General features: G+C 36.3%; 1 protein-coding gene and 1 long non-coding RNA gene across 2 annotated transcripts; one reads left to right on the forward strand and one right to left on the reverse strand.

Moving 5' to 3' along the window:
* Positions 1-1,742: 1,742 nt before the first annotated feature.
* Positions 1,743-4,305, reverse strand: LOC113569285. Its single transcript, XM_035526263.1, has 6 exons — positions 4,260-4,305; positions 3,726-4,085; positions 3,555-3,578; positions 3,256-3,369; positions 2,940-2,971; positions 1,743-2,545 (listed from the first exon to the last, which is right to left on the reverse strand). Exons 1-6 carry the CDS (start codon positions 4,300-4,302, stop codon positions 2,435-2,437), a joined length of 684 nt encoding a protein of 227 aa, XP_035382156.1. The 5' UTR covers positions 4,303-4,305; the 3' UTR covers positions 1,743-2,434.
* Positions 4,306-23,316: 19,011 nt separating this feature from the next.
* On the forward strand, positions 23,317-24,443 carry LOC118241409. Its single transcript, XR_004776063.1, has 4 exons — positions 23,317-23,357; positions 23,541-23,654; positions 23,940-23,971; positions 24,355-24,443. It is a non-coding gene; the product is annotated as an uncharacterized LOC118241409 (long non-coding RNA).
* The last annotated feature ends 3,485 nt before the right edge of the window (positions 24,444-27,928 follow it).

A 27,928-nucleotide genomic window follows, 5' to 3' on the forward strand; every position in this document is an offset into this window, starting at 1 on the left:
CTGGGTGCTGAACAGGCTGCTGGATAGTGTAATCTGGTTGGGAGTCAGGCGGTATGACAATTAGAAAAGGGATTACATTGGATTATCTGCCTTTAGTTTCTGATTGTGAGCCTGGTTGCTCAAGTAAACAAATTTGGAATGAAAAGGCCAATATATTGTAAATTAAACACTGGCTGCATATTGTCAATAGATAGTATAAAAAATTATTATTATTCTATCATAATTGTACACCCATTCTTACATTTTTATTTAAGTGCATTTAATACATCCATTGTTGCACATTTATTTGAATAAATCTTCACAAAGTTCATGATGGAACTGTCATGCTGACCTCCAACTATAAACTCAGAACTCTATTTTCCAGCAGCCCTGGTCCTGACAAGTGCAGAACACTCCATCTGTCTCCACCAATAGGCTGCTTCAATCATCATCCTTAGACCGCTGATTACCTTTAGCTGTTACCAAGTCTTATTCATGTATTTATGCACCTTCTCAACCAAACGTTCTTTACAAAGTGTTGCCATGGTTCATCCCTCTGTATGCTGAGCGCTTTTCCTATGTCTGTCTTGTATATTGTTTTTGACCCCTTTCTGTTTATTATGCAGTTTTTGTATTTACCGCATTGCACTTTCGCTGGTGGTGTTTTTCTGGTTGTGACTTATGTCTGTTTTTTGACAATGTTTTTGGATTGTCCTATAGTCAGTAAAGCCACATCTATTCGCATACACAAGAGTCTGGTTGATTCTGACTCGTTATATGAATTCATTCAAACCATGACTCTAGACCAGGGGTGTCCAAGTCTAGGGCTCCAGGACGGATTGGACACACCTGCTCTAGATCTAGTTGTTTATGAGAATGATGGAAAATATAATTCCTGTAGATGTAACATTGGATAACAATTTTGTAATTTTCTGTAAACCTGCATTAATCAGTAAACCTGTAAAGTTTAAAGTTGTGTGATTATGGAAGGAGACCTGAAGAGTGTATTTCATGAAATTTGGATTTGTGTGTGTATCATGCAACACAAAAATGTGTAAAAATAGCTGAAGGTCCTGTTGGCGGAGACCACAAAGACCATGATGTACTGAAGCCACACCCATGCATGTAGGCAACACTCTTTGTTTGAGCTATAATTTTATATCAAATCTAACCCAGACTGATGTATGTTGATGATATTTAAAAGTTTATGAAAAATGAAATATAAAGATATATCAGTAAAATCTTAGATTGACACTCCAGATTATCTCTAAACTTTCTTCTTTTGTCTCTTGTGGAAGGATGAAGCTTTTATTTGTCTGTTCAATTAAGTCTGTAATTATTCTGCCTATTTATTATTTCTATTATTTTAGAACAAAACGTTTTTGGCTCCTCCTCCATCTTTATTATGGTTATATTAAAAGTTAATTATTTTAATGTCAGGACAGCATGCTTAGAACATTAATTACTTTCTGTTTAAATGACATTATTATTTTAACAAAGGTGACTAACATTGTTAAATAATATCAGATTATATTATAAAATTCCAGAATATTTACATTGTGAATAGAAAGTAATTTACTGAATCTTGGTTTCACAGCGTTCTTTAAATATGGACACAGAATTTAATGCTTCATCAAGTGTGATAAGTCAGTAGATATAAGCAGAGTAATGCAGGATATTTTCACATAATATAAAGCCGTATCAAATGATTCATTAAAAAAAAGATTGAACCAAAAGACGAGTCTGAAGACAATGCACTTTAATAAAAAAGAACTGAAGATTGAAACAGCAAGTCACAACAATTCAAACTGCATTTGAACACATTTATTCGCATATCAGTCACCACCACCAACAAACTATATCATGTCAATAATATAATAATATACGTCAATAATATAAAATGAGTCAAATGGTAAAAAAAGGAAATTCACATAGCTGGATTTTAAGGTGCCAAGTATTTAATAGTAGCAATAAAAATATTTTGGTATGATTACACTGAGGTCATTAAGATGCCACAGTATGGTGTCATACTATGGTACCCAAACTATTTAAGAAACATTAATATTATTGTTATAATTTTCTGTAATCAGTCAAGACTAACTGAACATTAAGTCTTAAAAGGGATAGTCCAAATACACTTCTGCTAAAGGGTTTTAATTGTTTACAGATTGAACACATGCCAGCCCACAATACTTGCAAAATATATATGCTATTCTTCACTGTGTGTAGGGAATCGCCTTGAATAATAGTAAATTACTTTCTATTCTTGCAAAGGTCACATCAAACTCCCTGATTACGCTGGGTTAATCCAGGTTGCGATACATCACCTTAACTGCTCAGTCACAATTTCTGACAGTGCTTACAGACCTACTGTCCACTGTTTGTGTATGTCAAAACTAGAAAGTGCATATATAAAATACATGGTGGTGATAAGAAGCACTTTGTTCTGTCACTGCTAGTGTCTAACTGAAGAATACACAACCTGAGTATTCACTTCAGTGTGTCTTCCTGCTTTCTTGATTTTCTTATCTGAAAACCTTAGAGCAGCGTAGCTAGAATTCTTTTCCTGCAATGGTATAAAACAAAACTATACTGGATGACATATTCTGTTGGATTTTTTACTTTAATGTCAGATTTCTTTAAATAACACTAATAACAAAATTAACTTTATTATTTTAATCCTGAAATTAATTTTAAGATGCGATTCTTTTTATGTTTAATATGATTCCTTTTTCTTTGTGTGGCTGTTCTGTAAATGTCCTGGAACATCTTTTTGCTTACACAATGGACACCAAACCCTTCTAAAGGTGTTCTTTTTTTTTCTTTCTTATTTTGCAAAAAATGTTATACAAAGATATTAAATTAATTGATAAGAATTTGTTGTATACAAAGATTTTAAATATATTCTATAGTTAAGTTATATGTGGTTCAAGCATTTATCATGTTTTTTTCATAATTACCTCATTCTTTTGTTCAACTTTACAGTCAGTTTCTGTAGGAATCAATAAAAAAAAAATCAGCTGTGCATTAAGGAGTAAACATACATTTCAGACTCTTTTTACATTGCAATATAATCTAGTATATTGCGAGATATTAAGTATATTACTGCAATATATAGAATACTTGATTTTAATACTTGATTTGCCTTTATTTAAAAGAATACTTTCTATATATTTTATGTAATGGTAACTTTTGTACTTTTCTTCTAAGCTGTATTTTTCTTAAAATTACCTAAAGTGTTAATAAATTAGCTTTAAACAGCATTATTAGCAGTACCATCACTGTGTTGTTTTTTCTTCTTCAGCATGAAAAGAAGAACACTGATGAGAACAAGAATCACTCCAGTAAACACTGCCGTCAGCATGAAGAAGACATCTGAAGACCAGAGAGCTGAAGAAGAGATTCAAAGAAATATTTATTTTTTAATCTGTACATGTGACTTTGCAATGCAATTCTTCTACTGCTTCACAGTTCTTCAAATTCTTAATAGCGATATTTTTAAACAGCAGAAATACCATATACAAAGCAAAACAAGAACTGAAGAACATGAGATAAAAAACCTTCTTCTGACCTACCCTTGGAAGGTGTTTCATTTCGCACTGGAAAAAAGAACAACAAAAAAGATTTACATCAGTTTAACATTAACCTTAATTTTATTAATATATGGTACTTAACCATTGTTAAACATACCATATAAATATTTGTCAGTAATTACTGTAATGTTATTCATTTGCACAGAATGTTACCTCTGACTTGTAAATATGTTGCATTACTGAAGGAAATCTGACTACCCCGCCGAATGCCGCAATAATACAATCCTGAATCAGTGGGATTCACTGCAGTAATTGTCAGAGAGGTGTACTGGGAGTTTACGGACATCACAGTACGTTTACTTTGATTGACAAAAGAACAGTGGCTTGATGCAGAATTGTTTCTGGATTGTTTTTGACATGAAATGTAAACTGGCACAGAACTGTTTGTGTGTTTGAACCAAGATAAGAAAGTTGGTGTTTTCTGTTCATGCTGGTACCAAAGAGTGACATCATCACCAGGTTCTGCCACCAATATTAAAGTATCTGGAGAGCCCAGAGCCACTGGGAGCAAACCTGCAATCCAGAAAACACCACAAAATTAACACAAATTGTAAGAGAGGGACAGTATTAAAAACTTTCATCTTTAACCCTGGACACCTGTTAAAACCCATCTTAATCTTTATGACTTCCTCAAAACAGTAAAGTTTATTCTCTCCATTTAATATAAATGAGATTAATATGACTTACCAATGCCATGGAACAGGGAAATCAGAACTGATATACAAACCATCCCTGCGATGACATGAAGAGGAAATGTGACTTTCAAATCAAACTGCACTTTATATAGTTGTAGGTGTGGCTTATGCAATACATGAAACTTAGTGAACTGTCATCATTTTAGACCCAATATAAAATATGTAATTCACAATAAATAATAAAGAGGAAACAAGGAAAATCAAAACACATGCAGTGTTGCTTGTTTCTGTAAATAAACTCGAGTAATCTTGTATCATGAAGGCACAGGCCTTCCATGTCACTGCACAAGCATTAAGCTTGTTGAACAGATAAACACAAATAGAGCTTCTCTTACTAAACTTTAGTAACAGGGGGATTTACTCTAAATAGTCATATGGACATAGGAATGTCACCATATTGCTAAGTTGGAAAAATGAGCTTAGGGCCTCAAGTACGTAGTATTCCTTCATGTTCCCATCTTCCTTCATTCATAATATAACTACCATTTTGGATTGTCATACTTACTATCTCTGTTGTTTTCTGGTAGTTATCTACTGTCACTATATTCATTGTCTGAATGTGAAAGTTAGTTTTTGGTATTTTCAACTATTCTCCATGACTCCTCCACATGTAATCTTTTTTTTAAATGTTATCCCTACCACTTGGTTGTGTCACTGAGTATATGCTGTTCCCTCCATCATCTTTGTTGTGTCTCTGAGTGTATGCTGCTCCCACCATCATCTTGCATACTGCTCCTAGATGCCGGATTGTCATGTCCAGATACACCCGAGCTTCCATTGACTTGGTATTGTGTGCTTGGTCTTGTGTTGCCATGATTAGTGCCTTTGTGCTCAGGCCTGTCTTTTCCACTGACATGTTTTATCCCTCTTTACACTTGTATTAGCTAGCCACTGAGCCCATAGCTAAACACTCATTTGTTTGCACTGGTTTTTAGCCAGTATGGATCGTATCTGGTCCAGGTGCCTGGGAATTGGAGAGTGTGAAGTATTTTTACCCTTCCTAGGATTGCTCTCTTCTGGACTGAGGTCAGCATTGTCATTCCTGGAATTTTCTGGAACCAGCTTCAGTGTCCCAGCCCCAAGTAACAGCACCGGGGGAACCTGGGTGGTCACCTGGGTGGTCACCTTCCACATATTTTCTATTGGTGCATTACTCTGTTCAGTCAACAATAAACAGGTGGTTGGAAAGGGGGAGTAAATGAGTATCTTGTAAGAATGGTGTTCAGCAATGCGTGGACAGAAAAACCGAGAGTCCAACGTGAGGATGGAAAATATACAGACACTGGTATGCAGTCTGAGCAGAGAAAATAGCTCATAAGTGAGCAGTACAAAACTTTTGATGTGGTTAAATACCTCTGTGCAAACTGTCAGTGCACAGACATGCACACATGCCTACAAAACTGTTTCCAGCACACAGTGGACAAGAGATGCCTGAAAGACTAAAGTTAAAAATTCTCTATTCAATGCTAAACTTGCATTCTGAAAACTTTATATAAATGTAATATTTGGGATTGTGGTCCATAAGAAGTGCAAATTAATCCATACTCTTGCACTACAGTCCAGAACCTGGCATTCACCACATCACACATCATTTTAACTCTCTTATTGTGCTCTGCTTCACAGTAGCTTTGACAGTAAAGCACTACACCACCCCAGTAAGCACAGAACATGCTGACATTGTGTTTAAATATTGAATCGGACTTTTTTTTAATTTAAAACATAAATAGAAAATGCAACCATAAAATGTCTAACATTGTGGTAAATAAAGAGGGAAACAAATGTCAATGGACAGTGAACAACTCTGTGACATATATGGATGAGACAAGTCCTACAGTGCCTGATTATCAGATATGAGTGTTTATACATGCAGGATGTGTATCTTCTATCTGTAAAGTGTTAAACATCCTACTCATGAGATTACTTATGCTTAAAAGTTAATCTTCATTTATGTTTCTAGCATTAAATTTGTTTCTTTTTAAGGTAAAAATAAAAAATGTAAAGTAAAAATGTTACAACCTAAGTGAAGTGCTTGTAAATACTAATTAAGATGCTCAACAGTTTTAGGTCTTTGTAGTTTTGTGTCTGTAGAACAAAATATGTCTCATTGATGTCACTGGAGAATGAAAACATTCCTGATAGGTGGCATATGTCTGCCCCCTAGTGGTAAAGAGATGCCATCTTGAAACTTCATCAGAATTGAGCAGATTTCTTACTTAAAGTGTTGTCTTGTCAGTAGATAAAGTGTTGTGCCCACACCTGTAAACTACTGTATTCCTGTATTTTAAAAATTTACATTTTCAGAATTTGGCAGATGCTCTTATCTGTGGCAAGCAGAAAGAAAGTCCTTCAGGAGGCTTCTTGAACCATTATCCCCCCTCTTGTGGGAGGGTGAGAACCCCTGTGCACTGCCTGCACTTGTTTTCTCCTCTTTCACCAGATGTATTTTTGAAGTGGTCATCTGAAGTTGTATTTTTGATTGTGGTCATCACCATATGGGAATGCACGATGAAAACGTGAATGAAAGAAACCAGGAGAAAACAATACTCAAAATCTATGTTATGACCCTGTCTTGGCTGGGAGACGTAACATAGGGTTTTGAGTATTACAACAGTAGAAATGAGTAATGGAATGACTAACCAGACAAAAGTTGACAGCAAAGATGTTGTGTATTTACAAGAAACTGGTGCAATCCTGTCAGGAGTGACCAAGGCCAACACAACAAACAAAACCACACTAGAAACAAAATGATGACTGACAGCTAACAAAAAGAAACTTACACTGACTACACTGTTAGAAACAAAGATAAACCCAAACAAAATGGCAGCCACTCCCTACCACCAGTGTGTAACTATATACAGGACAATATACATACAAGAAACATATTATCCAGCAATCAAAGAAGGGGCAAAACAAACCGTAAATCATATGTACACATAAAGTCTAGCAAACACAAGCTCAAAATATAGCAACAAGTCTAAACCAACAACACCAAACTCTTCTCCAATGAGCCCTAAGCCAAGCCCTTTGTCTCTTCATTTTCAATTTATACTGTCCTCTGCTCACCGGAAAACCTGGATCAGGATGGGGGATACCGGAGAGGCAGAGGCAAAACCTGGAACACAGAATGCCGACATACAGGCAGACATACCCCCCCCCCCTTCCCCCCCACCGTAAGCGTGGACTTCTCCCCAGGAGGTCTAGGTTATCAATACCATCAACCATCAATTAACTCTAAGCCCGGGACAGGGCATCTGCCACCACATTCTCACTTGCCTTTTTGTGTAGGATATTCAAGTTGAACCCCTCAACAATGAGAGACCAGCGCATAAGATGCTGGTTGGTGTTTGCCATACGGCTAAGAAAGTTTAAGGGATTATGGTCAGTATATACCGTAACTGGCTGAGAACTGCCTCCAATATAAACTTCAAAATGTTGCTGCGCTAACAAAAGAGCAAGTGCCTCTTTTTCTATGGTGCTGTATGCTAATTGATGTTTTACACATTTATTTGAGAAATAACAAACAGGGTGTTCTAAGCCTTGGGTATCCTGCTGTATGAGGACAGCACCAGTGCCTACACCACTAGCATCAACCTCCATGAGAAGTCAGGCAGAGCCAGAACAGGTGCATGGCATAATAATGCTTTAATAGCATCAAAAGCATCCTGGCACATGGGAGACCATTCAAAGGGAACTTTCTCACGGAGTAAGTTTGTTAAGGGGATCACAATTAAAGAAAAAATGTCTACAGAAACATCTGTAAAAACCAGCCATACCCAGAAAACGTCTGAGACTCTGTTTATTGTCTGGGACAGGAAAGGACAGAATGGCCTGGACTTTGGCATCCAAAGGACAAAGCATCCCATGGCCAACTAGTTTGCCCAAGTATGCTATCTTGCCCTTACCAAAATCACATTTGTTTAGATTCAAAACAAGCGAAGCATCCTGCAACTTTCCAAAAACCATTTCTAATGTTGGCAGGTGTTGTTCCCATGTACGAGTATAAACAACTACATCATCCAGGTAGGCTTCACAATTCGGGACATCACCTAAAACAATATTCATAAATGGCTGAAAGGTTGAAGGTGCATTTTTGAGACCAAAAGACATAACCGTGTACTGCAGGAATTTATCAGGGGTGGCAAAAGCTGAAATGTCTGAGGCACGAGGAGTAAGTGGCACCTGCCGATAACCCTTTAGGAGGTCAAGCTTACGCACGAAATTAGCAGATCCTATTCTATCAACACAGTCCTCCATACGAGGCAAGGGGAATGAATCCTGCACTGTAATATCATTTACTTTACGATAATCTGTGCAAAAGTGAAAGGTTCCATCAGATTTCGGAACCAGAGGATAGGGGGTTACTATGGATGGCTAAACCATTATCAAGCAGATGTTGTTTTCTGTTCCAACAAAGCACATTTACGGGGGTTTACTCGATAGGGATGTTGTTTAATCGGAGGGTGTGAGCCTACATCTATATCATGCTGAACAACAGGAGTACACGAAGGAGTTTCAGAAAATAGTGATGTGTATTTCTCAATCAGAGCAGGGAAGTCATCCCTAGCTGAGGTGACAAGTCTGACAGCTTCTCTGGGAGATATCGTATGGCTTTTGAGTTGGGTAGACGTGCACACAGTAGACAGTTGCGAGCCAGGTGTAACCCGTCTTGCTCAGGGGAATACTCAGCAGCAATCGTAACCATAGCCAGGGTACGAGGGATTGATGATGACAAGGAAACCACCTTGATCCACATAGGGTTTTAGCAAATTGATATGACACATATCTTTCGTCTACAATCGGGGTAGCCAAAACATAACTGGTAGGGGACAATCTTTTCTATCACATAGGGACCTGCAAAGTGTGTACTTAAGGAAGATCCCAACATAGGCAAAAGGGCTAATACCTTGTCACCAAGTCTATTATGGACCTGTAGCTGTAGAATTAGGATAAACAGACAAGAGACATAAATGGGTTTCCTCAGAGCAGGCTGTTCTTTGTCTTTATTAAACATCTCACTGATGTATTTTTTTCTCCTTCCTTTATGCTCTTTTCATTCAAAACAACTTATAACTTCAACATATTTCAGCAGACACATTAGTGGCATTTACATAATACATTCACTGCTTTATTAACTCCTATCATGTCCTAGGAAAACTATATTTCCACACGCATTTCCTGTGTTTAAATTTACATGTACGACATCGATATACTAATATTCTCAAATGTATAACTATGCAACGTTAGGTACATAACCATTAGCCTACTATTATGTAATACCCGTTTTATTTTCGTTTCACAGAATAATTCTCTTCTGTCCGTCTATCTGTGATGACAAACATGGAACCTACCATTAACATGGAGGGAAACATTAGATTTCGCGTGAAAACGAACTACTTATGCGACTGTTGCATCCGCGAACTCTCCCTGGCGGAACACAGCCCACCCAGTCACTCCAAAATCTGCACAGACCCTTACCAAACAATTTATACTGCGAGAAAACTCTTCACAGCAAGTTAGACTATATAATGAAATATTCTGCCGTTCGACAATTCCGTTTTATTTTGTTTTTTTGTTTTTTTAATGAACTCGATAATTCATTCTGCTTCATGCTACCAGTGAGTATTCCTTATATTCCTAGACATACTATCCACTCACTTGAACTGAGGGTTTACAGTGAACTAACCTGTAGTATTAGAAAAAGCAGGAGACATAAGAAAGCATTCCGTTCTTTAAAGGAAAGTAAACCATGTTACTCAGCTACTAAGACCACATAGAATTATCATTAAGTGCTTGTGGATCATGGTTATACTTGCACTTTTCTAAACTCTTCAGCACATTATACGGGAACACTGAATTACTGTAGTTGTTAGATAAAGGCAAATTTACATTATACATGATATAAAACACTCATGCAGATTATTATGAAACATTTCTATACATAAGCAACTAAGGTATTAGAAAATGCTTTTGATTTTTTTCCAAAAACTGTACACTTGTCTTTGACTGATATATATGATCATTTATAAGATCCTAATAAGGATGAAAAAGACCTGACGTAATTGGTCTCCGTTTTCAGTCTTTACATCAGCTAAAACATGAAACATCTGTGCAACCTTTAAACTGAATACAGTCATTCACACACTTGAATTTATTTTCATAGGTGCGAGATGTACACTGAAGCTTGAGATGTGAAAACTTCTGTTGTATTCTTCATTCAGCCACAAGATTAGAATGTTGCCAGATGTCACATTAACCACTAACCTGGTTTATACACGTACCAGTCCACAGGTAAGAATAGAAATTATGAATGAGTATTAGTAAAATTGCTAAGTTACATGTTTTGAAAATTACAGTATTGGTGGAAAGTAAGTTTAGTAGCTTTTTAAATATTTTGTAATTGTTTTGTAGCACTTGTTGTAACAAGATGGTTTAGATATGCTAATCTAGCTGTATTAATTGTAATTTTAGTTAAAAGGGGTGATTTAATTGTGAAATTGGGTTCATCTTGGTTCAATCTCACTTGTGACCCAGGTTAGCAATGAAAGGGCAGAGAGAGATAGTATACAGTACCCATCAAAAGTGATTGACAGCTGTCAGAGGTGAAAGGTGAACCCCGCCTCGACATAACCCCACACATTTATTATATATTAATATTTATTACATGATATATGATGACAACACTTACATATGAAATTTAAATAAAACACAATGAGGGTCCTCAAAATAGTTTTATTGACTTTTAAAATTCCTTTAATTGAGAAATAATCAAGTGATTAAAGTAAATAAAGGTTTTGAGCCTCAATTGAATACGTACCACCCAGTCTTCAACGTCTGCTCTGCTACACTGCCGGTCACGTACTGATACTCAAACATGCGTAAGGGTCTCAGCTGTGTGTCTTTCAATCACTGACTCTCACACTCCCCTCCCATTGGCTGATTCTCTAAGGAAGTCACACCTCCACCCAAGTCCTTCCCCCTACCCACGCTGGAATACACGTTCTGATAAACAGATGTGAGGTACCCCACCCCAACTCCACCAGCCCCTTCCTCATCATACCTCACCTCTCAGAGGCTAGGATACATCCCCCATCAAAACTGATACAATCACACCACCATCAGCATGAAGAAAACTCTTAAGAGCAGTGAACTGAAGAAGACATTAAAGAAAGGAGTTTTTAAAATCTGTACATGTGACAAAACAATGCAGTTGATCTAATTATTGTAGTTAAATAACATTTATGTTTTAAGCAGCAGAATAAAATCAAACTAAATGATCAGCTGAAGAATATAACAAACCTTCAGAACTGCTCTTTAAAACGCTCTGGAAAAAATAATGTTACATGAATTTAAAATAAAATATCATAACATTTTTAATCAAACATGCTATATGCTTGCTTATGTATAATATATGATTAGAAAACTCACCTCTCACTTGTAAACGTGTTGCATTGCGTCATCTGTTACTCTGTTTAACGAAATTACAGGGACTTGTTAAATATTTTTGCTAAGCTGGCATTGAAGTTGGTCTGGCACAGAGCTGTCTGCGTGAACACAATGTATGCAAGCTGGTTCTGTGTGACATCACCAGGTTCTTGCACCAATATTAAAGTGACTGGAGAGCCCAGAGTCACTGGGATCAAATCTGCAATCCAAAATACAACACACAATGAAAACAAACACCTTTCTGAGGGGGACAGTAAAAAACAGTTTTTACTCTGAACACAAAGTCATCTTGTAATTTTAAATGTTATCTTCATCTTTAAAGCAAGAAAGTTTACTCTCTAATAATGTAAGTTAGATTAGTATTAATATCAATGCCATGGAACAGAAGAATCAGAACCGATATACAAACCATCCCTGCTCAGACATGAAGAGGAAGTGTGACTCTTGAATCAAACTGTTCTTTATAGTTGGAGGTGTGGCTTATGCATTAAATGAAAATTTGTAAAACTGCCATAATTTCATTACAAAATAAAATGTGAATTTTTTATCTTATACAAAAGTAAAGAGCAAAACAGGGAGAAAGAAAATGTACATTCGTATCTGTATGCCTGCAAGTTTGTACTCCATGCCTCCTAATCTGCATGTTTATCCTAGCTTTTATGTTTCTTAGCCTCTGTTATAGCTTGCTTTCCCCATTTTGCCTTCGTGTGCTTGTATTTGCTTGTTTATCATGTATCCTCAGACTCTCCATATTGGCTCAATGACCCTGGACCTTCATAATGACTCTGAATCTGGATTTGCCCCTAATAAATCTCTCTCTACTCCGCACATGCGTCTGCCTTCTTACTGCTGACTGTTACATCTTGTATCTCCCTTGCCAGTACAGCAGATCCTCAGATCTGTGTTCCTCCCCCAGCTCTTCTCAGCTTACACCTACACCATTTGCCTCATTTTCAACAATGATGAAAACCAATATTGCATTCAGGTAGACCAAGTTGTCACTTGGTGTATAACACAGCCCTGAGAAACGCTTGTACTGGGAGTACCAGGATATGAGATTAGGTTATTTACCTTCCCCCTCTGTGGCCTGGTTCACAGGAAGCTCAAATTCAATGGCATATGGCTGGGTTAATCTTCACGTCCAAGAGAATGGAGAAGGGTCTGAGTGGGTTGATGGAGAACTAAAGCCTGAACTGAATACATGTATAAGTGTTCAGGGATTCTAGGTGATGCGATGTGTGGTGGAGGCTAATGTGTGTTCCTCAATCAGGAAATGCATGATTTAAAGTATGACTGATCATGCTGTAGCCATAATGTATAAATGACACCACACTAGCCATCTAAAACTGTTCCTATGAACATATCAAAGAATGTTTAATAGAGCTAAAACTCAGAAAGACATTTTTGAATTCCAATGAATACCAAATCTCAAAATACCCATAAGATAAACAGGAACCCCAACACCATCACCTTTAACTTTCTCTAATCATTCATTAGCAATAAACTGAAGTGGAAAAATTAACACTGAACACATTGCAAAAGCTCAATAATGACTTAGGCAGCTTAAAAAATACATCAAGTATCAACTTCTCGTTCTGATCTATTCAGCCATCCCCGGGTCCATCTTCACATTTTCAATTAAAGCTTGGTACAGCAAGCAAGTCAGAGTAACTCATATGGCCAAATTGTTGACTAGATGTATGGGTGAAAACATCTCAAATGGCAGGTCTTGTGGGTTTTACCCAGCATGACATGGTTAGTACCTACCAAAAGTGGCCAATTTTAAGAAGGAAACATGTTTGACGAACAAGAGTTGTAAAGTGTTGACTTGGTCTCCAAATTCCTCAGATCTCAATCTGTTTGAGCATTTGTGGGATATGCTGGGAAAAAAAGAAGTCTGATTCATGGAGGCCCCACCTCACAGGATCTAAAGGATTTGCTGCTACCATCTTGGTGCCAGATACCACACATCACCTTCTGAGGTCTTGTGGAGCCCATGCATGAACGGGTCAGATCTGTTTTGCAGATCTTCCGCTTGCTTAGTTTTTCATGCTTTCAGTACATCAAATTCCCTTAATGAAAATACATCCCACCCTTTGACATGTGCCATTGTCATGAGATAGGTGAACTGAATAGAATTGACTGTCAGTGGTTTTAATGCTCACAAGGTCCTTCATCAGCTGGGCAAACAAAGTGAGAAATACCATGCTGCACCCTCAAACTCCCATCCCTCTGGTTGAAGGCTTTGATTAATCTGCTTAGAAACACCAATAAATATTGATATTTACTTTACTGCTTACTGCTGTTTAATGTGTATTCTTTACATACTTATGTAACCCCTCCCTAAATGCTCCCTAATGAAATAATTTAGGGGAGCACCTCAGAAATTTCATGTTAGACCAATGCAAGTTAGCACAGTGCCTCCAAAAATGTGTCTACTACTACGTTGATAGTAATAAATCCATTTAAACCGCCTTGTGATTAATGACCCGAATGATTGACAGGTTAGTAAATACCCCAAACGACACATTTTTAAAAAAAATGCATATATACCTGCACAAAGGAAAGCAATCGCAAAACAGAAGCAAATAAACAACGAAAACCGAGTCAACAAGTAGGATTGATTGAACCATAGTTACCTATTAACGTCACCACTAGTGGCGCAAAAAAAACAACTCTCGTCACAGAACCGAAACAAACAAACAATACCTACAGCATGGAGAATACTTTCACATTAAAAAACACCGTTAGACTTGAAAGAAAAAAATAGGGAAAAGTTACAGTTTGAGCCTATATACAACGTATAGTAAGTCTCCAACAACCGAAACTTCAGGGGAAAATGGCTGCTCTCTCTCATGCATTCCAGCCAAAAACTTTCCCAAACGCCCCGGTCTAGTCCCGCTTCCTAATCATGGATAGGTCAGCGACAACGTCGCTCAAACCTAGCAGCCATCTGAATCACTTCTGTTTTAACATAACCTTCACACTTTATACACATTTCTTCTAGTATATCATGAAAATTACTCTGTAGGCTTATAGCATTTTCCACAGCATGTTCCAATTAAGACCGGCTTAAATTTTGGTAACAAAATATCTAACTAAACAGCTTTAATTGTATCATGAGTCTATATAAGTCAGAGCATGTATAAACACATAACCCTTCACATTTAAGAGTTTGGTCTCTGGGCACAATGACATATGTTTTCAACCTCTCTTTCAGAGGACTAAATATGTAAGGGAATCAGAAGAAGTAGGCACAGGTGATGCAAGGTGAGACTAACAAGGTGGAGTTACTCAGAAAGGGGTGTGACATGAATAGGGGACAGAGCAAGGAAGTACAACAACAAACACACATGGTAGGTAGGGACATCTAGAACGCATGGCTAAGTAGCGATACAGATGAGGGGGGCACCTGACAGACTTAATGTCTCAAGTTCGATGAAGACTGTTATAATATCAGCAGATGTCTCCTCTGAATTCTTCCATCATTAACTCTCTTGCTGTGTATAAAAAAGAAAAATACAAAGAAATTATTTCTATGTGACCTAAAGTTTTTTTTATTGGATCAGGCTTTTGTAGACAGAGCTTGACAGGTATGTCAGTTTAGAAATAACTATATACATAACACATTACAAAAGAAGAAGAAATGAAAAAAACCTTTTGAAATCAGCACAGAGATTCTGATGGTGAACAATGATCCTTCAGCAGATGCTGTAAAACATTTAACACAGTTAAAAATGCAGAGATTGATGATAAAGGAAAATGAACAATACAACAAAATAGTCCATTAGTTTATTGTATCATCACTTACATGTACTGAAGGATGCTGAAATAGGTTTAAAGGCTAAAAATGATAGATAGAGAATTGTTTTAAGAACTGTAGAATATAAACTACTACCTGATGGATTTGCTGATCTATGAAAAAGGAAAAGTGGACTAGGAGTACATGAGCTTTAGCATCATTAAGTATGTGTATGTTAGAAACTCTTAGACAGGTCTTTTACATTAGTAACTCATAGATGGGTCTTTTACATCTGCAACGCCAAGACTTGTCTTTTATATTAATAACTTTTAGACAGGTCTTTTGCACATTTGCATTTGGAGCTGTGATGACAACAACTCTGTATGATGTGAATATGTGAATCTGTTTAACACAGAATTAGACAGATGACCAGGTGAGGTATGTATATCAAGTGTGGTGAAGATTTACATTTACAACATTTGGCAGGTGCTCTTAATGACTTACAAAAGTGCTTTGTCATTTATTCATAGAATATATCCAAGCCAGTAGGTTAGCATTCAAGATACCAATGAACTAGAATACTGTTGAAATACAGGGATCAGTGTTGATACCATGAAGTGCAAAACACATATTAGCTCTATAACAGACAATGATATGTGCAATAACAAACAATATCAAGCTAGACATGTTAGAATTTCAGTTTCCCAACAGGTGTAGGACCAATGATCATTCTAAATATTACAAAAATAGATAAGTGTTCAGTTTGCATTTGAAGGCCAGCCTAGGAGTCTATGAATGTTTGCTGTTGTGTACTGCATTATGTCTGCGTTATATCCAGCAAACTTCATGTGCTGACTGAGACCAATGTACTTAACACCACTGTTTTCTTAGAGAGGACTCGGCAGTGTAGATGAGCCTGAAACAGTTATTGTCATACTTATGCCCCCTTCTGGTCAAAGTACATGTCACTTGGCATGATGATCCAGTACCACACTGTGTATCTGGATTTGTCAGATTTGGTCTGGGCAAAGGACTAAAGAGCTCACACAGCTGACAGCGGTTTACAGCAAACATATTTTACATACAGTTTTAAAAGCTAAACCTTATCAATGTGACAAATGTTATTAATTATAGTCTTATTAATCACACTTAATCTTCTAATCACCAAACTTTGTAATTTGCTTTTGTATAAAGTTTTGCCTGAATGAGAAAATCCAGTGTTTGTAGCCTTACTTGAATCATCATGAGACTGCTGAGTTTCTTAACTGGTATAAATACTTCTGGAGACAGTGGCTTTAAATGATTTTTGCTGAGGTCCAGTCACCACAAGTTTGTTGTATAAGTAAAGGTGTGAGGATGTATAGAGTTAATACTGAGATTTTCAGTGAAGAGTATCTTTAACAATTTCAGTCCTTCCAGAACATTTGAAGGAAAATGTCTGTCCTTCATTACCCTGACAAAAAATGACTAAAGCATATAAAGACTCCATATATTTAATTTGTGGTTGCCTGAGTCTGTTTTGATTTGAATATGATATGTAATTGTTGTTTAAGATCAGCGTCTTCAGACTGGGGAGACCTGAGAAGACTAATGATCTTATTGAAGTATAAGTGATCTTGTTTGTTTGAAGGTCCAGGTGAATCAGATTCTGAAACCTTTAAATGCTCCTGGCTTTATACTTTGTATTTGGTTGCCTTGTAAAAGCAAATGTTGGAGTGAATGCAAACACACAAAATCACTTGGATGGATAACATTTAGCTTGCTGTGTGATAACTCAAAATCTTCTAGATTAGGGACACCCTGACATAATAAAATGATATTGCACGCAGAAAAATAGGGATGGTCCACAATAAAATGGTTTCATGCAGGAAAGTCCTCTATAGGCTTAAGCGTCAATCCTCAGGAGGCTTATTTGACAGGCCTCTAGGGGCCACAGTCGAGGAGGGTGCCTGGGTTCAAGGATGGGACATCCCGGGCTAGCAACAATATGGACATCACCGGAAGAACTGAACTCTGGCTAACTCCAATCCCAATTCAGATTCCAAAAATGGACACTTTTACACACACACACATACACGCATTCTTATACACAGTCATACACACACACACACACACACACACACACACATACATATATACATATCCATACACACACTCACACATTGTTTTTGTTTCAGACTAGTGCTGAAGTCAAACTTCACACAAATAAAATATGCACTCCTGTTGCAGTCTTGCACATTATCCTACTTGCTGCTAGAGTACTGTACTAAACCAGCACTGTACTCTGAACTGTTCTGGCTGCTACCAGTGACTGCTATGTTCAGTATAGCATGTCACTGACTCCTATGCACAACTTACTTTACATATTCCCAGTACTGTGTACTGGGCTAAAAAATTACACTGTCTCATCATTTTATATCTTTGTATTGGTCCTGTCCTGTATTTATTTATTGTTTATGACATTTTGCACTGTATTGGATTGTTTGCACTCGTGTGGCGTGTTGTCTGTTGCACTTATTGTTTTGTGTTGCACCATTGTCATGGAGGAACATTGTCTCGTTTTTGCTGTGTACTTGTATATACCTAAAATGATAATAAAGCCTCTTTGAACTTTGAACCTTTGAACTTTGAAGAAATCAATATGGGCAACCAGTGATATAGAATAGTATCACTTTTTAAGAAAATATAGTAGTTCAGGATGAACCTAATGGTACCAGGAACTGGTTGGTATAAGTATTGAATATCAATTTGCATACATTGAATAATGTATGGTTTGGAGAACAATAGTGGAACCTGGACAAGTTTTTATGAAAAAATAAAAATGGTTATGTAAGGGTCTTTGAAGAAAATGTATAAAAGGTGTGTCCACCTAAGACTGTTAGACATTCTCCGGATAATGCCTCGTTTGTAACATTGAGCACAGAATAAAGACGGGACCGGCTAGTCTCGTCAATTAATTCCAGAGTCTGTATCTTTATTTCTATTTAGTGTGTTTTGAGTAAACAGTCTTGAATTTAGGAAGATCTAGCAATGACAACCCTTCATGAAATAGCCTTTTAAAGTAAACAGTATACCCAAGCCAAGAAGGAGCCTCTTCAAATTATATAAAGTGCATCATTCCAGGGTGGTCAAAGAACTTCTGTAAATCTGAAGTTTCTTTAATTGTGTTAAATTGGTGACATCTGAGCATGTTAATGTAGTTATGGAATTGTAGGTAAGGTCTAGGAACGTTATTCAGTTTGTTTTGGGACATATCCAACCTTTGGAGGTTACACATTGATTTAAATGTCAGTTTTGTTATATTAGAGATATTGCTTCTAGACACATCCAGTACTGTCGGACCTGTGCAGTCATTTAGTTCATTCTCTGATATTGAACTGATATTATTTATCAGTTCTAAGTGAGCTGAGGAGGCAGACAGGTTTAAACAGGGTTTTCACTGTCTGCTCCCCTAGGTAGTAAATATTAAGTTTAACCAGAGTAGAGTTAAAGGTTTGCAGCAACATCCTCTGATGCCATTGGTGATCCACATAAGTTGAGTCTGTTGACGTGTCTTAAGTAATTTCTCTCCAGCACATCCCACTTTATGCTGACATTAATGAAAGCTAGGTCTACTGTTTCAAGGTGAGGAAAAATATCAGCTGTGATCTTGAACAACTGCAATGGATTATGGGACAGATCCAGGGCTTTCCATTGTGTGGATGTATTTGATACATGTGTTGTTTGAAAAGATGAAAATCCTTTTTTTCCAGTGTGCAGTTTCTGGAGGTGGGACATTTGAAACACAGGCTGTATTTTGTATATGTCATAAAGATAATTTCCTGACACATTCAACATTACCAGACTGACAAGAGGGAGAAAAGCAGATGGATTAATATTTGTAATGAGGTTTCCATCCATTCAAAGCACAGTGAGATTAAAAAGATTCCAGAAGAATCCTTTTGTGACCGAATTGAGTTTGTTACACGCGAGATTTAACTCCTGCAAGGTAGTCAAATCTCTGAAAGCTCCATCATCCACTTCTTTGATCTGATTGTTAGAAACGTTTAAGTTTTGAAGGTTAAAAAGGTGTACAAAGTCATTCTTTTTTATGACTGATATTTGATTGTAAGACATGTCCAGCACTTGTGCTATATGTTGTATGTATTCAGGTATAGTACACTCTTTGTTTGAGCACCTTCATTGTTTGAGATCTTAAAGAACCTTTGATAGTGCAGTTTTTCAGGAAATATCCATTTATCAGAATGGCAAATGCACAGCTGGACAACACAAAAAAGAAGACTGTAGATAAAACACATCTAGTATTTTAAAATTTCTGCATGCCCATAAATATAATTAAAAAATCCTTGATACACTTTTGATGTTACTTTTGATATTCCTTGAAAGTCCTTTTTGTGATCAAAGACTATTGTGTCACAAACAATACTGTTCAGCAGAGCTCATCAGTGTTTCTTAGCAGTCCTAAGAAATAAGCATGAAAAAGTCTATTTCAATACTGTGATCATATTTCAAAACTCTTCAACTACTTAAGGCAAAAGATACACCATATAGACACAAATTAACCACATCTCAAACACCCAGAACGCAGAGGTCTCAAAGCTCCTAACTCTCAAGAACATATTCTTGCCATTCAACTACAGAACATGATCAAATGGATGTAGGGTATTGTTTTCTCCTGGTTTTTTTTCATTCACATTTTCATCATGTATTCCCATATGGTAATGACCACAATCAAAAATACAACTTCAGATGACCACTTCAAAAATACATCTGGTGAAAGAGGAGAAAACAAGTGCAGGCAGTGCACAGGGGTTCTCACCCTCCCACAAGAGGGGGGATAATGGTTCAAGAAGCCTCCTGAAGGACTTTCTTTCTGCTTGCCACAGATAAGAGCATCTGCCAAATGCTGAAAATGTAAACTTTAAAAATACAGGAATACAGTAGTTTACAGGTGTGGGCACAACACTTTATCTACTGACAAGACAACACTTTAAGTAAGAAATCTGCTCAATTCTGAAGAAGTTTCAAGATGGCATCTCTTTACCACTAGGGGGCAGACATATGCCACCTATCAGGAATGTTTTCATTCTCCAGTGACATCAATGAGACATATTTTGTTCTACAGACACAAAACTACAAAGACCTAAAACTGTTGAGCAACTTAATTAGTATTTACAAGCACTTCACTTAGGTTGTAACATTTTACTTTACATTTTTTATTTTTACCTTAAAAAAAAAAAAAAAAAATTTAATGCTAGAAACATAAATGAAAATTAACTTTTAAGCATAAGTAATCTCATGAGTAGGATGTTTAACACTTTACAGATAGAAGATACACATCCTGCATGTATAAACACTCATATCTGATAATCAGGCACTGTAGGACTTGTCTCATCCATTTATGTCACAGAGTTGTTCACTGTCCACTGACATTTGTTTCCCTCTTTATTTACCACAATGTTAGACATTTTATGGTTGCATTTTCTATTTATGTTTTAAATTAAAAAAAAGTCCGATTCAATATTTAAACACAATGTCAGCATGTTCTGTGCTTACTGGGGTGGTGTAGTGCTTTACTGTCAAAGCTACTGTGAAGCAGAGCACAATAAGAGAGTTAAAATGATGTGTGATGTGGTGAATGGCAGGTTCTGGACTGTAGTGCAAGAGTATGGATTAATTTGCACTTCTTATGGACCACAATCCCAAATATTACGTTTATATAAAGTTTTCAGAATGCAAGTTTAGCATTGAATAGAGAACTTTTAACTTCAGTCTCTCAGGCATCTCTTGTCCACTGTGTGCTGGAAACAGTTTTGTAGGCATGTATGCATGTCTGTGTACTTACAGTTTGCACAGAGGTATTTAACCACATCAAAGGTTTTGTACTGCTCACTTATGAGCTATTTTCTCTGCTCATACTGCACACCAGGGTCTGGGTGTTTTCCATCCTCAGTGTGGACTCTCGCTTTTTCTGTCCACGAATTGCTGAACACCAGTCTTACAAGATACTCATTTACTCCCCCTTTCCAACAACCTGTTTATTGTTGACTGAACAGAGTAATGCACCAATAGAAAATAGAGTGTGGAAGGTGACCACCCAGGTTCCCCCGGTGCTGTTACTTGGGGCTGGGACACTGAAGCTGGTTCCAGAAAATTCCAGGAATGACAATGCTGACCTCAGTCCAGAAGAGAGCAATCCTAGTAAGGGTAAAAATACTTCACACTCTCCAATTCCCAGGCACCTGGACCAGATACGATCCATACTGGCTAAAAACCAGTACAAACAAATGAGTGTTTAGCTATGGGCTCGGTGGCTAGCTAATACAAGTGTAAAGAGGGATAAAACATATCAGTGGAAAAGACAGGCCTGAGCACAAAGGCACTAATCATGGCAACACAAGACCAAGCACACAATACCAAGTCAATGGAAGATGGGGTGTATCTGGACATGACAATCCGGCATCTAGGAGCAGTATGCAAGATGCTGGTGGGAGCAGCATACACTCAGTGACACAACCAAGTGGTAGGGATAACATTTTTTAAAAATATTTCATGTGGAGGAGCCATGGAGAATAGTAGAAAATACTAACTAAAAAACTAACTTTCCCATTCAGACAATGAATATAGTGACAGTAGATAACTACCAGAAAACAACAGAGGTAGTAAGTATGACAATCCAAAATGGTAGTTATATTATGAATGAAGGAAGATGGGAAGATGGAGGAATACTGGGTACTTGAGGCCCTAAGATAATTTTTCCAACTTAGCAATATGGTGACATTCCTATGTCCATATGACTTTTTAGAGTAAATCCCCCTGTTACTAAAGTTTAGTAAGAGAAGCTCTATTTGTGTTTATCTGTTCTACAAGTTATCTGTTAATGCTTGTGCAGTGACATGGAAGGCCTGTGCCTTCATGATACAAGATTACTTGAGTTTATTTACAGAAACAAGCAACACTGCATGCATTTTGATTTTCCTTGTTTCCTCTTTATTATTTGTTTATGTGTTGTGAATTACATATTTTATATTGGCTCTAAAATGATGACAGTTTACTAAATTTCATGTATTGCATAAGCCACACCTACAACTATATAAAGTGCAGTTTGATATGAAAGTCACATTTCCTCTTCATGTCATTGCAGGGATGGTTTGTATATCAGTTCTGATTTCGCTGTTCCATGGCATTGGTAAGTCATATTAATCTCATTTATATTAAATGGAGAGAATAAACTTTACTGTTTTGAGGAAGTCATAAAGATTAAATGGGTTTTAACAGGTGTCCAGGGTTAAAGATGAAAGTTTTTAATACTGTCCCTCTCTTACAATTTGTGTTAATTTTGTGGTGTTTTCTGGATTGCAGGTTTGCTCCCAGTGGCTCTGGGCTCTCCAGCTACTTTAATATTGGTGGCAGAACCTGGTGATGATGTCACTCTTTGGTACCAGCATGAACAGACAACACCAACTTACATATTTTGGTTCAAACACACAGACAGTTCTGTGCCAGTTTACATTTCATGTCAATATTTCAGAAACAATTCTGCATCAAGCCACTGTTCTTTTGTCAATCAAAGTAAACGTACTGTGATGTCCGTAAACTCCCAGTACACCTCTCTGACAATAACTGCAGTGAATCCCACTGATTCAGGATTGTATTATTGCGGCATTCGGCGGGGTAGTCAGATTTCCTTCAGTAATGCAACATATTTACAAGTCAGAGGTAACAATCTGTGCAAATGAATTACATTACAGTAATTACTGACAAATATTTATATGGTATGTTTAACAATGGTTAAGTACCAGATATTAATAACATTAAGGTTAATGTTAAACTGATGTAAATCTTTTTTGTTGTTCTTTTTTCCAGCACGAATTGAAACACCTTCCAAGGGCAGTTCAGAAGAAGGTTTTTTATCTCATGTTCTTCAGTTCTTGTTTTGCTTTGTATATGGCATTTTGCAGTTTATATTCTGCTGTTTAAAAATATCGCTTTTAAGAATTTGAAGAACTGTGAAGCAGTAGAAGAATTGCATTGCAAAGTCACATGTACAGATTAAAAAATAAATCTTTCTTTGAATCTCTTCTTCAGCTCTCTGGTCTTCAGATGTCTTCTTCATGCTGACGGCAGTGTTTACTGGAGTGATTCTTGTTCTCATCAGTGTTCTTCTTTTCATGCTGAAGAAGAAAAAACAACACAGTGATGGTACTGCTAATACTGCTGTTTAAAACTAATTTATTAACATTTTAGGTAATTTTAAGAAAAATACAGCTTAGAAGAAAAGTACAAAAGTTACCATTACATAAAATATATAGAAAGTATTCTTTTAAATAAAGGCAAATCAAGTATTAAAATCAAGTATTCTATATATTGCAGTAATATACTTAATATCTCGCAATATACTAGATTATATTGCAATGTAAAAAGAGTCTGAGATGTATGTTTACTCCTTAATGCACAGCTGATTTTTTTTTTTATTGAGTCCTACAGAAACTGACTGTAAAGTTGAACAAAAGAATAAGGTAATTATGAAAAAAACATGATAAATGCTTGAACCACATATAGAATATATTTAAAATCTTTGTATACAACAAATTCTTATCAATTAATTTAATATCTTTGTATAATATTTTTTGCAAAATAAGAAAGAAAAAAAAAGAACACCTTTAGAAGGGTTTGGTGTCCATTGTGTAAGCAAAAAGATGTTCCAGCAAATTTACAGAACAGCCACACAAAGAAAAAGGAATCATATTAAACATAAAAAGAATCGCATCTTAAAATTAATTTCAGGATTAAAATAATAAAGTTAATTTTGTTATTAGTGTTATTTAAAGAAATCTGACATTAAAGTAAAAAATCCAACAGATGATGTCATCCAGTATAGTTTTGTTTTGTACCATTGCAGGAAAAGAATTCTAGCTACGCTGCTCTAAAGTTTTCGGATAAGAAAATCAAGAAAGCAGGAAGACACTCTGAAGTGGATCCTTAGGTTGTGTATTCTTCAGTTAGACACTAGTAGTGACAGAACAAAGTGCTTCTTATCACCACCATGTATTTTATATATGTACTTTCTAGTTTTGACATACACAAACAGTGGACAGTAGGTCTGTAAGTACTGTCAGAAATTGTGACTAAGCAGTTAAGGTGATGTATCGCAACCTGGATTAACCCAGCGTAATCAGGGAGTTTGATGTGACCTTTGCAAGAATAGAAAGTAATTTACTATTATTCAAGGTGATTCCCTACACACAGTGAAGAATAGCATATGTATTTTGCAAGTATTGTGGGCTAGCATGTGTTCAATCTGTAAACAATTAAAACCCTTTAGCAGAAGTGTATTTGGACTATCCCTTTTAAGACTTAATGTTCAGTTAGTCTTGACTGATTACAGAAAATTATAACAGTAATATTAATGTTTCTTAAATAGTTTGGGTACCACAGTATGACACCATACTGTGGCATCTTAATGACCTCAGTGTAATCATACCAAAATATTTTTATTGCTACTATTAAATACTTGGCACCTTAAAATCCAGCTATGTGAATTTCCTTTTTTTACCATTTGACTCATTTTATATTATTGACGTATATTATTATATTATTGACATGATATAGTTTGTTGGTGGTGGTGACTGATATGCGAATAAATGTGTTCAAATGCAGTTTGAATTGTTGTGACTTGCTGTTTCAATCTTCAGTTCTTTTTTATTAAAGTGCATTGTCTTCAGACTCGTCTTTTGGTTCAATCTTTTTTTTAATAAATCATTTGATACGGCTTTATATTATGTGAAAATATCCTGCATTACTCTGCTTATATCTACTGACTTATCACACTTGATGAAGCATTAAATTCTGTGTCCATATTTAAAGAACGCTGTGAAACCAAGATTCAGTAAATTACTTTCTATTCACAATGTAAATATTCTGGAATTTTATAATAAATCTGATATTATTTAACAATGTTAGTCACCTTTGTTAAAATAATAATTTCATTTAAACAGAAAGTAATTAATGTTCTAAGCATGCTGTCCTGACATTAAAATAATTAACTTTTAATATAACCATAATAAAGATGGAGGAGGAGCCAAAAACATTTTGTTCTAAAATAATATAAATAATAAATAGTCAGAATAATTACAGACTTAATTGAACAGACAAATAAAAGCTTCATCCTTCCACAAGAGACAAAAGAAGAAAGTTTAGAGATAATCTAGAGTGTCAATCTAAGATTTTACTGATATATCTTTATATTTCATTTTTCATAAACTTTTAAATATCATCAACATACATCAGTCTGGGTTAGATTTGATATAAAATTATAGCTCAAACAAAGAGTGTTGCCTACATGCATGGGTGTGGCTTCAGTACATCATGGTCTTTGTGGTCTCCGCGAACAGGACCTTCGGCTATTTTTACACATTTTTGTCTTGCATGATACACACACAAATCCAAATTTCATGAAATACACTCTTCAGGTCTCCTTCCATAATCACACAACTTTAAACTTTACAGGTTTACTGATTAATGCAGGTTTACAGAAAATTACAAAATTGTTATCCAATGTTACATCTACAGGAATTATATTTTCCATCATTCTCATAAACAACTAGGTCTAGAGCAGGTGTGTCCAATCCGTCCTGGAGCCCCAGACTTGGACACCCCTGGTCTAGAGTCATGGTTTGAATGAATTAATATAATGAGTCAGAATCAACCAGACTCTTGTGTATGCGAATAGATGTGGCTTTACTGACTATAGGACAATCCAAAAACATGGTCAAAAAACAGACATAAGTCACAACCGGAAAAACACCAGCAGCGGAAGTGCAATGCCGTAAATACAAAAACTGCAGGATAAACAGAAAGGGGTCAAAAGCAATATACAAGACAGACATAGGAAAAGCGCTCCACATACAGAGGGATGAACCATGGCAACACTTTGTAAAGAACGTTTGGTTGAGAAGGTGCATAAATACATAAATAAGACTTGATAACAGCTAATGGTAATCAGCAGTCTAAGGATGATGACTGAAGCAGACTATTGGTGGAGTCAGATGGAGTGTTCTGCACTTGTCAGGACCAGGGCTGATGAAAAATAGAGTTCTGAGTTTATAGTTGGAGGTCAGCATGACAGTTCCATCATGAACTTTGTGAAGATTTATTCAAATAAAAGTGCAACAATGGATGTATTAAATGCACTTAAATAAAAATGTAAGAATGGGTGTACAATTACGATAGAATAATAATAATTTTTTATACTATCTATTAACAATATGCAGCCAGTGTTTAATTTACAATATATTGGCCTTTTCATTCCAAATTTGTTTACTTGAGCAACCAGGCTCACAATCACAAACTAAACGCAGATAATCCAATGGAATCCCTTTTCTAATTGTCATACCGCCTGACTCCCAACCAGATTACACTATCCAGCAGCCTGTTCAGCACCCAGCCAACAACTCAGCCAATCAGAGACATTCATTCAGATCATCATCACCAGAATATTAAACTCACCTGTGTGTTCAGAGAGTTTAGGTATATAAGACCTAACGCACAATCACTGCAAAGTATTGCCTCTAGGATTTCCCAAGCGAGTGTTTGTTTGATTCGTTTTCCTGTGTACCATACCTGTGCTTTGTCTTTATCATTTCTGATTTTTGCCTGACCCCTTTTTAAAGATATCTTCTCGTTTTTTGGATTACTCCTCTGGCTTTTGACATGGACTCGGACCTCTCTAAGATTTGGATTACCCCTTTTGTTTCTCTGTCTATTATTACTCTGAGTTTACCTTTGATCATCTAGTGGAACCTTAATAAAGTTCATCTTCACAATCCACAAGCGTCTGGCTCGTTACACTAATATGAATACAATGTATGCATTAATACTTTTAGATAAACTAGATTATTGTAACTAAAGCATTTTTTAAAACCTAAATAGCAAAAGAAATTCAGAATGTTAAACAAATTACTGAATTTTGTTGCTTTCCACTATTACTATAATTTTCAAAGCATTTATGTGATTATGCATGCTATTAACTCTCATTTTAATTTCCCTTCTTACCCCTAGACTGATCTGTGTATAATTAGTGGTTGAGATTCAAATGTGACTGCTGACAATTTTCTCAGCTTGCAGCTGAGGACAGAACAGACGTTCTCACCTCTCTGTGGTCAACAAGCTTCAGCGTGCATCTCACTCTACTGTGAAAAAAAGACAGATACAAGTGGGTAAATGACAAATACACAGTGTATTTAACTGAAAGGTTGGACAGACGTGTCAGGATTTAGCTGATGTAAAGGCAAAAAACATCAATAGAATAGAACATCAATTTACAGTGATTACATATAGAATTCAGAAGTAAAGACCTACAAATATTTTAATTGTTTCTGAACATCTTCAGCAAATTGGGGGAATATGAAAACAGGAGCTCAATGCAAAGATAATACAAACCCAAACAACTCAGCAAACGATAGACTCTAAAGACA

This window comes from Electrophorus electricus, chromosome 5 (genome assembly GCF_013358815.1).
Source record: "Electrophorus electricus isolate fEleEle1 chromosome 5, fEleEle1.pri, whole genome shotgun sequence".
NCBI classification, from domain to species: domain Eukaryota; kingdom Metazoa; phylum Chordata; class Actinopteri; order Gymnotiformes; family Gymnotidae; genus Electrophorus; species Electrophorus electricus.

Excerpts from the sequence above, each read along its gene's own strand:
- LOC113569285 (XM_035526263.1), bottom strand. The coding sequence starts at position 4,302 with ATGGTTTGTATATCAGTTCTGATTTCCCTGTTCCATGGCATTG. Across the intron at positions 3,579-3,725 it reads AACATATTTACAAGTCAGAG|TGCGAAATGAAACACCTTCC; the intron begins GTAACATTCTGT and ends TCTTTTTTCCAG. Across the intron at positions 2,972-3,255 it reads GAAAAAACAACACAGTGATG|AAACTGACTGTAAAGTTGAA; the intron begins GTACTGCTAATA and ends TGATTCCTACAG.